This window comes from Molossus molossus, unplaced genomic scaffold (genome assembly GCF_014108415.1).
Source record: "Molossus molossus isolate mMolMol1 unplaced genomic scaffold, mMolMol1.p scaffold_m16_p_17, whole genome shotgun sequence".
Lineage (NCBI taxonomy): Eukaryota > Metazoa > Chordata > Mammalia > Chiroptera > Molossidae > Molossus > Molossus molossus.
In genome coordinates this window covers 42,481,063-42,494,596 of record NW_023425352.1, presented here as the reverse complement: position 1 = coordinate 42,494,596, position 13,534 = coordinate 42,481,063, and the positions used below count along the sequence as shown (strand labels likewise).

The following is a 13,534-nucleotide window of genomic DNA, read 5'->3' as shown; positions in this document are numbered from 1 at the left end:
TTGTCTTATTTGAACCTTCAAAAAATAAAATAGCCCTGGCCGGTTTGGCTCAGCAGTTAGAGTGTTGGCCTGCGGTCCAGAGAGACCTGGGTTCGGTTCCCACTAAGGGCACGTACCTCGGTTGCACTTTGTCCCTGGCCCTGGTTGGGTCGTGCAAGTGGCAGCCACTCGATGTGTACCTTTCACGTCGATGTTTCTCTCTCTCTCTTCCTCTCTTTCCCTCTTGCTCTATCTGAACCAAAAATGAATAAATGTCCTCGGGTGAGGAATAAAAAAAAAATATGCTGAGTCTTATTTGTCTCATCTCTACCAAAGTAAATAATACCACACACAGTTGCTGTGAAGATGAAAATAAATAAAATATATGAATCATTTAGAACAGTGACATGCGTATAGTAGGTGCTCAGTAAATGGTGGTGGGTCCTCTGTTTTTGTCAAATGCATACAACAGCTTCCTGCTGCAGGCTGAGAATTAGGGAGCAGAACAGAGGAGGAAGAAGGAGAGCTTTGAGATTTTGGGTCTTCAGGTAAAAAATATATATATAGGTGAACAAATAATTGCATTAGTTCACTAATGAAGATATATGTTGTTTGTCACTTGGATGGCAATTGTTATTCTATAATTCAATTTCAAGGGCCCTAAAAATATGGTCCACCCAGCCTGTCAGTGGCCTGTCACTTTAATAAACCTGCCTACTTGCCATCCTCAGAGCATCCTTATGCTTTCCCTCTGATGCTTTGTTCTCTGGCTGGGAATGGCCAACTTCCTATTTATTCCTATCTTTACTCATGTACACCCCCCTCCCTATTCAAAATTACCTGATCTACTCAATCAAATGTGATGCCCCCTTCCTCTAAGCTCTTATAATACTATATAATTTCTCTTATGCATCTGTCATGGTGGTGTGGTGGTGAAGAGCTTGGGTTCTGCAGTTTGTATGGGTTCTAATCTAGACTCTAACACTAACTAGACAGGTATGTTTTGAAAAAATAACGGAACCTCTGTGAATCTGTTTCTTCACCAATAAAAGGGAAATAATGGTACCTGCTTCACCAGGGCCGAGTATGAAATGAGATGTGCCTATAAAGTGCTCAGTTAGCATGGTGTCTAGCATACACAGAGCACTAACATCGTAGCCAGCAGGAGTAGGAGTACAGTTTATATTATTGTTTATACCCTGGTCTTAACTTTTTTACTAGAAACTAAGTGCCTCAAAGGCAGTAGTTGGCCTTACTCAATATAGGTCCTAGCCCAGTGTTCTACTGTCTGGCTACTCAATGTGTGGTTTGCAGTCACCTGGGAGTTTGTTATACATGCAGGATCTCAGGGTCTACCCTAGACCTGTGGAATCAGCATCTGCAGTTTAACAAGGTCTACAGGTGATACAAATACATGCATTGAGACACACTCCCCTCCATTCATCGAATTCAGTTGCCTAAGCTGATGTTTTACATATTCTAGTAATTCCCACCAGGAAAATAGATACTTCATTCTGTAGAGTCAGTACTGCCATTAGATAATTGCGATTAATTTGTAAGGATCCTTTAGACCGATAGTTATCAAAGTGTGGTCTGTAGACCAGGAGCATCAGATTCGCTTTGGGAACTTGTGATTCTACTGCATCTTGCAGGTTGCGAACCACTGCTCTGGAACACCGGGAAACTATCAGAAGTACATGAATACTGTGCGTCTCCTTCTTTCTGCCTTGTTAGTTCATTTCTTCTGTTCCATTTCTTAAAGATGCAAGTAAGGTCAAATATACTGAGTTTCCTCTCCATGTTTGCCAGGTATTTGAGGTACACATACACATCTTAGCTTCTACCTGGCAGATCTTTATATGTCAAAATACCTTTGCAGGTGTCTGAAACACACAGCCTAGTGACTTACCTGCAGTCCCTGTGTTTTGTTTTATTTCATTTTAATTTTATTCATTTTTTGAATAGGTAATAGATGCACATGGTATAAAATTCCCAAGGTACAACTGTTGTCGGTGAAAAGTAAGTCTCCCTCCTCCTTCTTGCCATCTCCAAAGGCAATCACTGAACTTTCGCTGCACACATTTATTGAGCATGTACTATGTGCCAGGCACTGTTCTGGGCACTGGACATGGAGCAAAACAGAAAAAAACCCTGCTCTCATGGAGTTTACATTTGGGTACCAATTTCTTATAGTATGTATTCAATAGCATAGCACAGTGCAGTAGTTAAAAGTAGAGCTCTATATCAAACCAACTGCTTTTGCATTTAATTTACCCCATATTCTACATGACCTTACTCTAATAGTGTGAAATAGAGATAACAATTCTATTTTATAATGTTATTGTGAGAACTATATGAGGTAACACTTATAAAGCACCAAACAGTGCCTAGAACATAGTAAATGCTCAGTAAATTGTAGCATTGGTTTTAATGATGTGATCTCATTCTGCTATTCTATAATGTACTCAAAAAATGGTAAAAAGGGTTTCTTTTCCAAATAGTTTTCATTTTCTCTTTGCTATGTGATAATTTTAAAAAATCACTTTTTGTAGAACAAGCACAGTAAATTTAAATCTTCTAAATTCTGATCATTAACTGCTTATCTATAAGACTCCTTGCTGAGTTCTAGTAAGAAACCAAATCACTAGAGTATATAGATTAAGTTCCTCTTTTTTCTTTCTAATCTAGCTTTTTAAAAATCCCATGTTATTTGGAGGTCTTCTGTTAATCATTTAAGGTGTTTTATACTATTAATTTCAACTTTATAGTGTTACAAAATTCATACTTTGGGGGAAATTCTGCATTTCACAGCAGAGGAATTAAGCAGTTTCTGACAGTATAATTTGGTACAGTTACCTTAAGGAACTTTCTTTATGATTCTAGTCTCCATTCAGATGGGAAAGCAATTTTCAGGCCCTGGAAAAGCAACAAAAGTATTCCTTGGTGATGGGCTTAAGGGGGAAAAGAGTAGAAAAAAATTACATGCAAAAAAATAAATTAAAATAGAGAGAAAAGAACTCCTAGGACATTAAAACACTTCTAAATTATTAGGCCAAGAACTGTTCCTTTTATTCAGCCTTAAAAAGGATCTTTTAGTGGGCATAATGAAAGATTGTAAGGAACTTGGGCGAGGTAGATTCCATCTGACACTGGACCACTGACCTGAAATCTAAAAAGGAATGAAGGCACACCTATTTGACCGACCACAGTCCTGATAATCATTGCATGTACGTATTATATTTCTTTCTCTCCTTTGTCTTTGATTCTATTTTGTATTATTTCCTGGTAGACAAAGTGTAGGACTCTTTGCAAGTTTGATTGTAGGAAACTTCTTCATTCAGCCTGGTCATGATAGAGGAGGAGATAGCGGGGGCCCGGAAGCGAAGTGCCTCTGCACAGCGGTGGTTATTTGGTTAAGAGCGGGATCAAAGTAGATTTGGGGTGTTTTGTGTTCTTTAAACATTTTCCAGCCTGTGGTGTGTATTGCCAGAAATGGATTAACAAAAAGAATACCAGTATTCCTATTTTAAAAGTCATAAAATCAATACTAAAAAGATGAGGCCTCTAGTGGCATTTATCAGTGTACTTCCCCTGGACCCTAATCGTGTAATGCACTACAGGGCTAACTCCAATTCATCCGGGAGGCATTAGGCAACCTGTGTGACCTCTTTGGCTCACCTTTGGACCTTCTCATTGCGTTCTGTTTCCACTAATTATTACAGCATAACAACCCATCTCTAAACTCAGTGATTTATTATTCTCTCGTGGTTGTATGAGTTGACTGGGTTCAGCTGGGTTCTTGAGATCTTCTATGAGATTACAGTCAGATAGCAGCTGAGGCAGGAGTAACATGGCAGGATATTCAATATGGTGTCTTCATTCAAAGGTCTGTCACCTCAGCCAGGATGACCAGAGCAGCTGGGGGCTGACTGGGCAGCTCTGTCTCTCTGTGCCACCTCTATATGACCACCACGAGCTGCTTTTGCAAGCATGGTAGTCTCAAGTAGTCAAATGTCTTATATTGCTGGCTTCCCCAAAACAAGTTCCAAGAGACGGAGGTAGAAACTGCAAGGTTTCTTTTAACTCAGACGCAGAAGTCATGCAGAATCACTTACCCTGCATTTTATTGTTCAAAGGTCAAGCCAGTGTTCCATCCACTTCTAGGAAACATAAACCCAAGTACTTCTTTCTAAATGAAAACTTATGCTTCTTGGTAATATACAGGGGTAGGCAAAAGTAGGTTTACAGTTGTGAGTACTCAAAACAGTTTATTCCTGTATTATTAATTATGATATTATTTATTTGTATTATAACTGCAAACCTACTTTTTCCCACCCCTCTATATATTTTAGCTAAATATATCTCAAGTTGTGCGAGTGTTGGCCATTAATAGAATGACCTTGGTTGGCTTCTACTCACTTGTATAAGAAGTTTTGGTCAGAAATTGCCACTAATCAAAACTTTTTGGATTACAGAATGGATTAGAGGCGGTTAATAACTCACTCGATATGGTTCATCTCATTCCTTTCTAATCTTTGGTACAGTAGTATGTTGTACTATACAATAATTATAGAATATTGTGCCTATTAAAAGGAGAGTGAGTGAGTTTTATTGTTGTCCATTCAGTCATTCAATCCAGAAACATTTGTTGAATACCTGTGATGAGCCAAGTCCTGTGTTAGCCAATAGAGAGCAGGGACAACTCGCTGCTATGGTTGGATTTTGCCCTTACCAGTATACATAGTAGCAATTTAAATGCTAACTATATGAGTTCATACATTCAGTTGCTTGGCCACTAGAGAAAGCTGCATTACAGAATAATAGTAACAATTAGTGCTCATTAAGCCCTTACTTTGTGCATTATTTCATTGAAATCCTCCAAGAGGTGATTAGGATAGTGGCAGAGTTATTATCCCAGTTTTGCAGAGATTGAAACTGACTCAGAGTCAAGAGTGTTCCAAAGGTTACCTAATCAGTAATGGTGGAACCTGGATTTTAATCCAGAGCACCTACTTACGGAAAACTGCATTAAGATAATACCATTGCCTTCATTTTAAATTCCCTGACCTGTAAAAAAGGTTTTCACTTTTCTAAACTGGTAAATACATAATTACTTAATGTCATAAGGCTATTTTAATTCATCTTTGTTTGACCACAAGTATTGAGAGCTCCCACCCAACCCCCAACCCCCACCCCAGGCTTCTTTTGGTTTCATAATGACCATTTCTGAAGTCTAAGAAGGCTGGGTAAAGAGGAATGAAAACTTTATTGACAACTGTATACCAATCAGTCATCAAGCTTGACATGCTAAAAGAGTGCTAATTTCCTGTGGAATGTAGATGGGAAAGAAAGCAACACCACCAACCTCTAATAAAAGCAGTCATGAATTCAAGTATTTATGGGGTATGTACAATACGCAAGGCCCAGGACACATTTGGTTCCTAATCTGTGACCTCACCATCTCGCGGGAGAGACGAAGCAGATGTTTTTGCTGACAATACACTGATAAGGGAAGCCCACAGGAGGTGCCTCTCACTTAAGATGATGAGGGAGGGTGGGAGGAGTTCTAGAAAGAGTCAAACACTGGAGAAGTACTCAGATGAAGAAGAGGGGGAAAGGCTTCTTTAAGAGAATGCATTCCATGCAGTGGTTCAAAGTCTAAAAGACTTTGAGGAATTCTGGGGACCGCACTGATTCTGTGTAACAGGGCCAGAGGGGGGTGGAGGGCTGGCCAAGGAGTCAAGAAGGACCCTTTTCATTGCAGTCCCTGTGAGGACGTTTGAGAGGCAGATTAATGTTTTTGACATTTTTCCCCCTTTAACCATGCCTTTCCCTTCCATTCTTTACAGGAATGGAAATTCTTTTCACCTGGTAATACTTTTCAATATGTACCAGGCATTATAAATGCCTTCCCTTCTATTTCTGTGTATTTACAATGCTGATTACAGCCAGGCTGGCCAAATGAAAACACCAGGTGTCATAGTCACATCACCTTAATACTCCGTGAGTCATTTACTGATACAGTTATTTATGCATTTATCTAGGAAAACCAAATCCGTTTCCCACCCCGTCAGTTCTACCCATTCAAATGTCTGCCTATTGCGGTAGCAATCCAAGAGATAGGCGCACCCTCGTGAAAAAGGACTGCAAACCACTTACTTCTGCAAGACATTTTCAAACCCTTTCCTTTCTAGCCGAAGTGTGCAGTTGTTCTGAAAAAGAGGAACGAAATGGCCTCTCCTGCGTACCCAGATGGAGGGTGCAGAGTCCCGCTCAGTGTTTCCCAGCACTGCCAACACAAACAGGGTGGAGCAGCTGTGCAGGCCGGCCAGCAGCCCCAGGGAGAGGGAAACAGCGCCGGCCAAGCAGGGAAACACGCCCCGTGGCAGCAGAGACCTCTGCAGCCCACCCCAACCGCACGGCCCCCCGCCCCCCGCCCCTCTCCCCGCTCCCCCAGCGACCTCTCAAGAGGGATTGTTGAAAGAACCTGTGCCCCAAATCAAGCAGAACATCCACTTGCTCACTTGGTCTCACTTCTCCTTCTCCCCAAACTCCTGCTAAAAAGCAGCGGTGATGAGTGCGTTCTCAAGAGCTTCTTGGAGAGTTATGGGAATCACTGCTTCTTCCCTGGGCCACAGTTTCACAACTTCATCTCAAGGGCAGGCCCTCCCTCCTTCCCTCTCTTTTTTTCCCCCCTCCTTCCACCTGACAGGGACCATAAATAACCGAGGCTCCCGGTGTTCCCAGCTGAGAACAAAGTTGAAAGTTTGCCTGGAGCTCCCTGCCACTCCCCGCTGGGCCACTTCTTTGTTTTCTTCTGTTTTCCCTCTACCTGGGCTGGCGGGCCCTTCCTTCATGTGGGAGAAGAGTCACCTCCTAATGAAATGCAGCACCTCGCCCGGGTTTAAGGCTGTCTCTGTTACCCGGTTAGGCACCGAGCACTGGTATCAAATTACCGAAAGTCTACACTGGAGCTGCCCTCATATTTACATACAAATAACTCAGGGCTTGCATTTATGTCACCATTCGGTCCTGCTAGAGGCTTGCCAGAGGAGTTTTTAATCCAATCAGAAGGGGCTTTAAAAGGATGTCTGCGGATTGATCAAAAGGATCTTAATCTCAATTAAGAGTAGCCAGGTTTCTTTTGGTTTTTTTTGTTTGTGGTTTTTTTTTGTTTTTGTTTTTGTCTGAAATATTGAAAATCTTTGAACTCTGATGAGTAGGAAAAGATGTACAATTTCTCCACTGCCTACGAGGATACAAGATGCTGAGAGGAGCCCGGCGGTGGTGGTGGTGAAGACGGTGGATACAACGAAGGGACTGGTTTGTTTGGGTTGATTTGGAGGTAGATTGTAAGTCACTGGTTAAGGAATTCCTGGAAACATCAGGAAAACGTCCGATCAGCCTGGCCTGGTAGAAATGGCTTTCCCACAGAGTAAGAGCTTTCTTTAAATTGTACTTGGTGTGCGCTGTTTTGTCTTCTATGGGGTGGGTGTGCAAATTAGCCCAGCTGTAAATGGTTACTGAAAATAATTTCTTGGTACTGGGTCACAGAAGAAAGTTGATCTGTTTAGTTTTTATATTCGCAAAAACAGTAGTTGACAGTATATTTTTAGACTTGATTGGTAGTTTAAAAGATGAGCTCTGGTGGTTTCCTGAGTTTAAATGAATGGAAATTATAAACGGCACTGAGAAAGGAATTGGAAAATATAGCTGGAGCGGATGAATCACTTACCTCTGAGAAAACATAGCATAACGTGCTTTTGAAATCTCACTCGGCCAGCCAAGTTTGTGTCCAGAAAGAGAATGAGAGTCATAAAAAAGGAGATCGAGTTTGCCTGTTTGCGGAAGGAACTTTTCCCCGCCTGCACAACTTTCTGCGAGGATGGGAACCGTCCCAGAGGGCAATAGGCATCTGGAAAACCTGCCCTGTCACTCTTGGAATGTGGTTTTTCCGTGTGAGGTCATGTTATGCATATGTAGCTCGTAAAAGCATTTTATGCGATTAACTCTTTGTATTGATGGCCGCAGAGCAATGTATATAGTTCCTTTTCCAAACCACCGAGACCCCCATTTGATCCCTACTGTCTATGGAAGGAAAAGGTACTTTCCAAGTAGGGTTCAGGCACAGGGGAAGCTGGATTGGGCTGTTTATTTGGAAGGTTTAAAAACAGATGAAAATTGATGTGATTCAAGGTTCCCAAACTGAGCAGTTATAGTTCAGATGAAGCAACTTGCTAGTTTCTTACATAAGCCCCAAACTGAAATCCTGGGTGTGAGAAGACCATTTAAACAAAAGTCCCTTCCCATGTATTTCCAGAACAGTAGAGAAGAGGTGGTTTTTATTTGGCATCAACGTCCATTCAAATAAGCTGCCCTCATCACAGTGAGTTGAGGAAAACTAATTGGCCGAAAAGATCCTTCTTTCTGCTCAGCCGGGGCTTGAGGGGGAAGGAAAGAGGTAGGGGAAATGTTTTAAAATTGGTACTTAACACCAGGAGCTCTTTCTGCTACTTAAATCCTCTCTTGAAATTACGAACTAACCTCTGCCTAGACTTTTTCCTGCGGAACGGCAGTCACAAGTATTATCCAGGGGACCCGAGATGACTGGGAGAGAATGGGGGATTTGCGGATGACCAAAGGAACCGGCTTCTCCACGACAGACACATTTTCAGAAGGGAAGCTTCTGATCTGGGCTTGCTTTGTCCATCTGCAGGTGAAGATGCCATGACTGGCGACACTGACAAATATCTTGGGCCACAGGACCTGAAGGAACTGGGCGATGATTCTCTGCCTGCCGAGGGCTACATGGGCTTCAGTCTTGGGGCCCGTTCTGCCAGGTATTTTATTGTTGCTGTGTGGTGGTTTTTTTTTCATGCGTAATTTAAAACAACCATGTCATAAACCAAAATCATTGTCATTCTCACCATTGTCCCCAGATGTGCTCCTTAAATGAGGATGTAAATTGGGTGAAATGTTCTCAGCTTCAGCGTACATGCTCTGCTATTTTCTTTCATGGTTTTCAGTCCTTAATTTTGTGTGATTGAACAATGTTAATTGTTTGATCTTTTTATTTTGAACCACCTTGCGGTCATGCTTCAAGCACAGTTGCAAAAGGACTCACAGACAATACCGGAAGAACCGATATGGGTTACATGGTTCAAAATTAAATTGTGTTCCAGAATGAAAGAAAAAGCTTATTTTCCAATAACTAAGAAATATTTGTGTGGATTGTTCACTGCTCTGTCTTTGTTTCTGAAAGAATAATTAATGGTTGAGACTTAAAAGGGCATTTTTGGTTTAAAAAAATATGTATTGCTTATTAGAATTGCCTACCAAACATTTGAGTATCTCTTCTAAAATTCTGCCGTTGGTTTGTTTAAAAGGGATAGTGACTTAGCAAGGGTCACAGACAGAAATAGTGGCATCTTCAGTCCTTACAACTAAATCGTAAAATTTGGTATGTGGAAAAGCTTGGCTCAAACTTATATGACACTGGTCGAAAGAAACAGGACCTTGTCCAGAATTGGGGACTTCTTTTCCCTGGTTGGATTAACAGCTTGTTTGCTGACAGTCAAGTTATTGTAAAGTTAATCATTAAACCACCTAAACCAGAACCCTGGGGACATTTTCCTATAGTTTAAGTATCTGTTGTAAAAAGTTTCATTGTCTAATAGTAAATGGCACTTCCCACAAAGTAAACCTGAGAGTTAATTCTCAGTGTCCTTCATGTGGCCTGTTTAGATACTGAATTGATGTTTTTTTGAGTTTGTCTTTTTTTTAACAGAATTTGGAATTTTATTTAACTTCAAATTTTTGCTTTATAAATATATATGTATACAATATAAAGGGCCCTAAAATCTTCTTGTAACAGGTGTCATTAACAAGAAGGGGAAACAACTTTTTATAATAGGTACTATTTCATATAACCACGGAGAGCAACAAGTTATAACTGAAAATGCAGAAATATAAAGGATCTCAAGGGAAAATTCTATTTATTTAGACATTTAATAGCTTTTGTAATCCAATAACTAGCTGATTCTCTTTCTGAGATCGTACATTAAAGGTAGCATTTTGTGGATTACTCAGTTGTATATAGAAAATTGTAGCAGCTGGTATCCAGTGAGGGATGAAACCAGAATATTGTCTCACAATTTTTTTTCCCAAGATAGTTCTAAGGCTTTCACACTTCTGGTTTTGATTGCACCATTATTATTATTTGTTGCTGTTATATGTAACTCATTTTATTTTACATTGGCAACCCATGTTATGCTCAGAGGCAAATATAAAAATAAATCATAAAGCCAGTATGTTTTAAGGTATTCTTAGAGTATTGCCAAGTATAATATTCTGAGTGTAACATTTAAAAAGGAATACATTAAATGTGTAACTCATTCAACCATAACATTTTTTTTCCTTTTTCCTTGTCTTACTTTTTTTGCTTTCTTCTTCTCCTGTGTTTTTCTAAAAATACTTTAAAATAGTCCCAAGATCAGGTAAGAAATGACACTTTTCCAGTGCTTCTCTGCCTTTCCCTGACTCATTTTCTCATTTTTATTTCCTTCTGCATTGTGATGTGATGTGCTGTGTTGTTCTGCCATATGCTTTTTTTTTCTGCTCCGCTTTAGCAAATCAGTTTTGTGATTCTGAGGAAATTAGCGAGTAACTACATGTATGCTAAGAAATGTTACTCATGCAAAATTAACTGAATATGAAGGGATTTCTTGCCCTTAACAAAGTTTGTATAGTGCATGAAGTGACTGGAGAAATTTCACTCAACTTAAAGAAAAAGTCTTGAAGAGCTATTTGTTTGCTGGTTGCTGTTTTATTTGAGTTGTGCTAGGCACATTAGTATACTTTTAAGAATTCTCAGGCATGTGGTTTTCTAATACTTCCTGTATTTAACACATAGGGTATACTGATGGCTACAAGTAATATAGTTGACCTTAGTTAAAAACAATTTAATGCTTTCCAGATCCCCATGCAAATAATGTCTAATTTTAGTAGCTGAAATTACTTCGATGTATTAAAGATTCCCAGGGAAGCTTGATGGGTTTAATTGGCTCCATCTGTCTAATGTAAGTTAGTCTGGAACAGTCAGGAGTAAGAACTTTAGACATATAAACCAAAGACATCTTTAGGCCTTCCTGTTGATAGCTCCCAATTCTGGGCTCTGTTCTATAGTTGGCATGACTATGTAAGTTAAAAGAAAGGATGTACAACCCATCTTAGATATACTTAAAAACTGAAAGTAAAATAAATATGTAATTCATTCTTAGAACATTTAGTCTCTGTCCACATCTACAGTAAAAGTGTTCTCACATGCCACCAATATTAACATACACTGCGGGAACCATAACTTAAAGAAATGAATGTCTGATGATGAAAGGGAGCTTTTCAAATCACATCCCTGGGGCAAAATAGAACTGTACTATGAGTACTTAGAAGTTGCACTGTCTGACAGTGTAGCTCCGAGTGACACAGCTAATTTAGATTACAACCAGTTAACATTAAAAAGATGAAAAATTCAGTTCTTCAGTCAGTAGCTGCACTGCCGGTGCTCAGTGACCACTGTATTGGACGGTGCGGATTTAGAACGTGTCTATCTTCACAAAATTTCATTGAACAGAGTTGAGTTAGAGAGTAGAAAGAGAATTCCTGCTTTTAGGAAGCTTATATTGTACTTGAGAGAAGGCAGAGGGGCTAAAAACAGGAGTAACTGAAAGAAATGTTTGCAACTGAAATGGCAGGGGAAGAAGAGTTATGAGTCCCATGGCTGGGCACAGGAGTCAGACCGTGCAGGTGTTCAAGGTCACCTGGCTGGCTGGGTAAGCTCGTCTGTGCAGGGATAATGCTTACTTTCTTTTTTCCCTCTTCTTCTATATCCTGTTTCTAATATTTTGACTAGCTCATAATAGTCACTTAGTAAATATTTGCTGAATATACTAAATAATGTCTGTAGAAGAATGGTTGTTTTGGAGTGCTGGCTTCCTCTAAGATTCTGGTGAAAGCGAAGGCCCTGATCCCAGAAGAATGTACCTATCCATTTATGAAGACACTTTGAATAATACCTGTACTCCAGGGGCCTCTGTATTGATATAAAAGTACCCATTTTGGGGTAATCTTTAGTATAGTAAGTGCAGAGGGCAAAGCAAGGAGTCGTTCCTTATTTACCTTTTCTTTGCTCTCTTCCCTGTCTAGTACACACAAGGCCAAGGCCAGAGTCTGACTAACTCTACTGGTAAAGATCCAAGCAGCCACATTTACATTCAGACAGTTTATTGATTACATAGGCAGTGACAGATCCAACTGTCATGGTCCTTGTTCCCTGTACCAAATACTGTGACACAAAACAAAGGGGCTGTCTGTCTGCCATGCTAGCTGTGGGTTACCCCATTGCTGAGGAGCCAATTCTAGACGCAGCCACGTGGTTTCGTATTCTGCCACTCATTGCCAAGGAGGACGTGGGCAGGAAGCCTCCCGAGGCAATGAAAAGCTGCCTGGTAACCGCCTTCCATGGCAGGTGAGACAGAGAGGCTTATGGGAGATGGCCCGAAGCCCCTTTCCACACACCTCCACCTCTGTGATCCTGTAGCATCCCAAGGTGTTCTGCCAAGGCTCAGACCAACTGCGTGTCCTACGTGGGTATGGGCAGGGTGACCAGGGTCGCTTCTCCATTGCTTTTTTAATGATTGAGATATAATTGACAAATATCATTACATTAGTTTCAGATATATAACATAATGATTATATATATATATTGCTGAATGATTATCACACTAATTCTAGTTAACATCTATCACCACACATAGATTATTTTTTTCTTGAAATAAGAACGTTTAAGATCTGCTCTCTTGGTGACTTTCAAATATATAATACAGCATTATTAAGTGTAGTCATCATATTGTACATTACATCCCCAGGACTTGTTTATTTTATACTTGGGATTTTGTACCTTTTGCCCACCTTCAACCATTTTGCCCACCCTTCAACTCCCCATTGGTTTCTAGTGTAGAGGTCAGTGTGCTGAGTGGCACTTGAGGACGTAAGAACGCTTGCACTCTGGGAAGTTCCGGGCTGTGTAGAGGATTCGAAAGCATCTAGAAAAGAGGAGAGTAGAAGGAGCAAGGAAGAAAAGAGTAGAGCAAAGAAACAAAAAATAACCACACATAGATTTGGAATTTTCAAGGCCAGAAGCTGGCAAAGAATATCATGTAAGATGTATTCATAACACTACTTATGTCCTTCTTGATGCTCTCCATGAGTAGCAACTGTAACTCTCTCGATAAGTTAAACCCATGTCTAGTCCCCAGAGGCATATAAACAGAACCATTTATAGCAGACATAATTGTATTTAATAGTGCAAGCTAGACAGATATAGACCAGAAAGAGGAGACGCTAACATAAGGTCTTACCATAGAAAAATCTCTCAGGTTATCATATGATCTGGAATCATCTGGTTCTTCTTGATTGTTATGTTGGTTCAACTGTCACAGTCAACACCCAGACTTCTCACACATTTCATCTTCTCACAGATTTAACACCAACTGGCCTC

The 13,534-nt window shown here is 40.3% G+C and overlaps 1 protein-coding gene across 4 annotated transcripts in view; it reads left to right on the top strand.

The window, feature by feature from the left end:
* The window catches only part of ANK3 (ankyrin 3), a 611,274-nt gene that overhangs the window by 501,416 nt on the left and 96,324 nt on the right, over nucleotides 1-13,534 (top strand). For 3 of the 4 annotated variants that reach the window (XM_036265485.1, XM_036265481.1, XM_036265484.1), the window contains one exon: nucleotides 8,696-8,819. In XM_036265485.1, the coding sequence (XP_036121378.1) occupies nucleotides 8,696-8,819 (124 nt within the window). Of the gene's footprint in view, nucleotides 1-1,944; nucleotides 1,999-8,695; nucleotides 8,820-13,534 lie in introns of all 4 variants that reach the window. The other variant, XM_036265482.1, reaches the window with a different exon arrangement.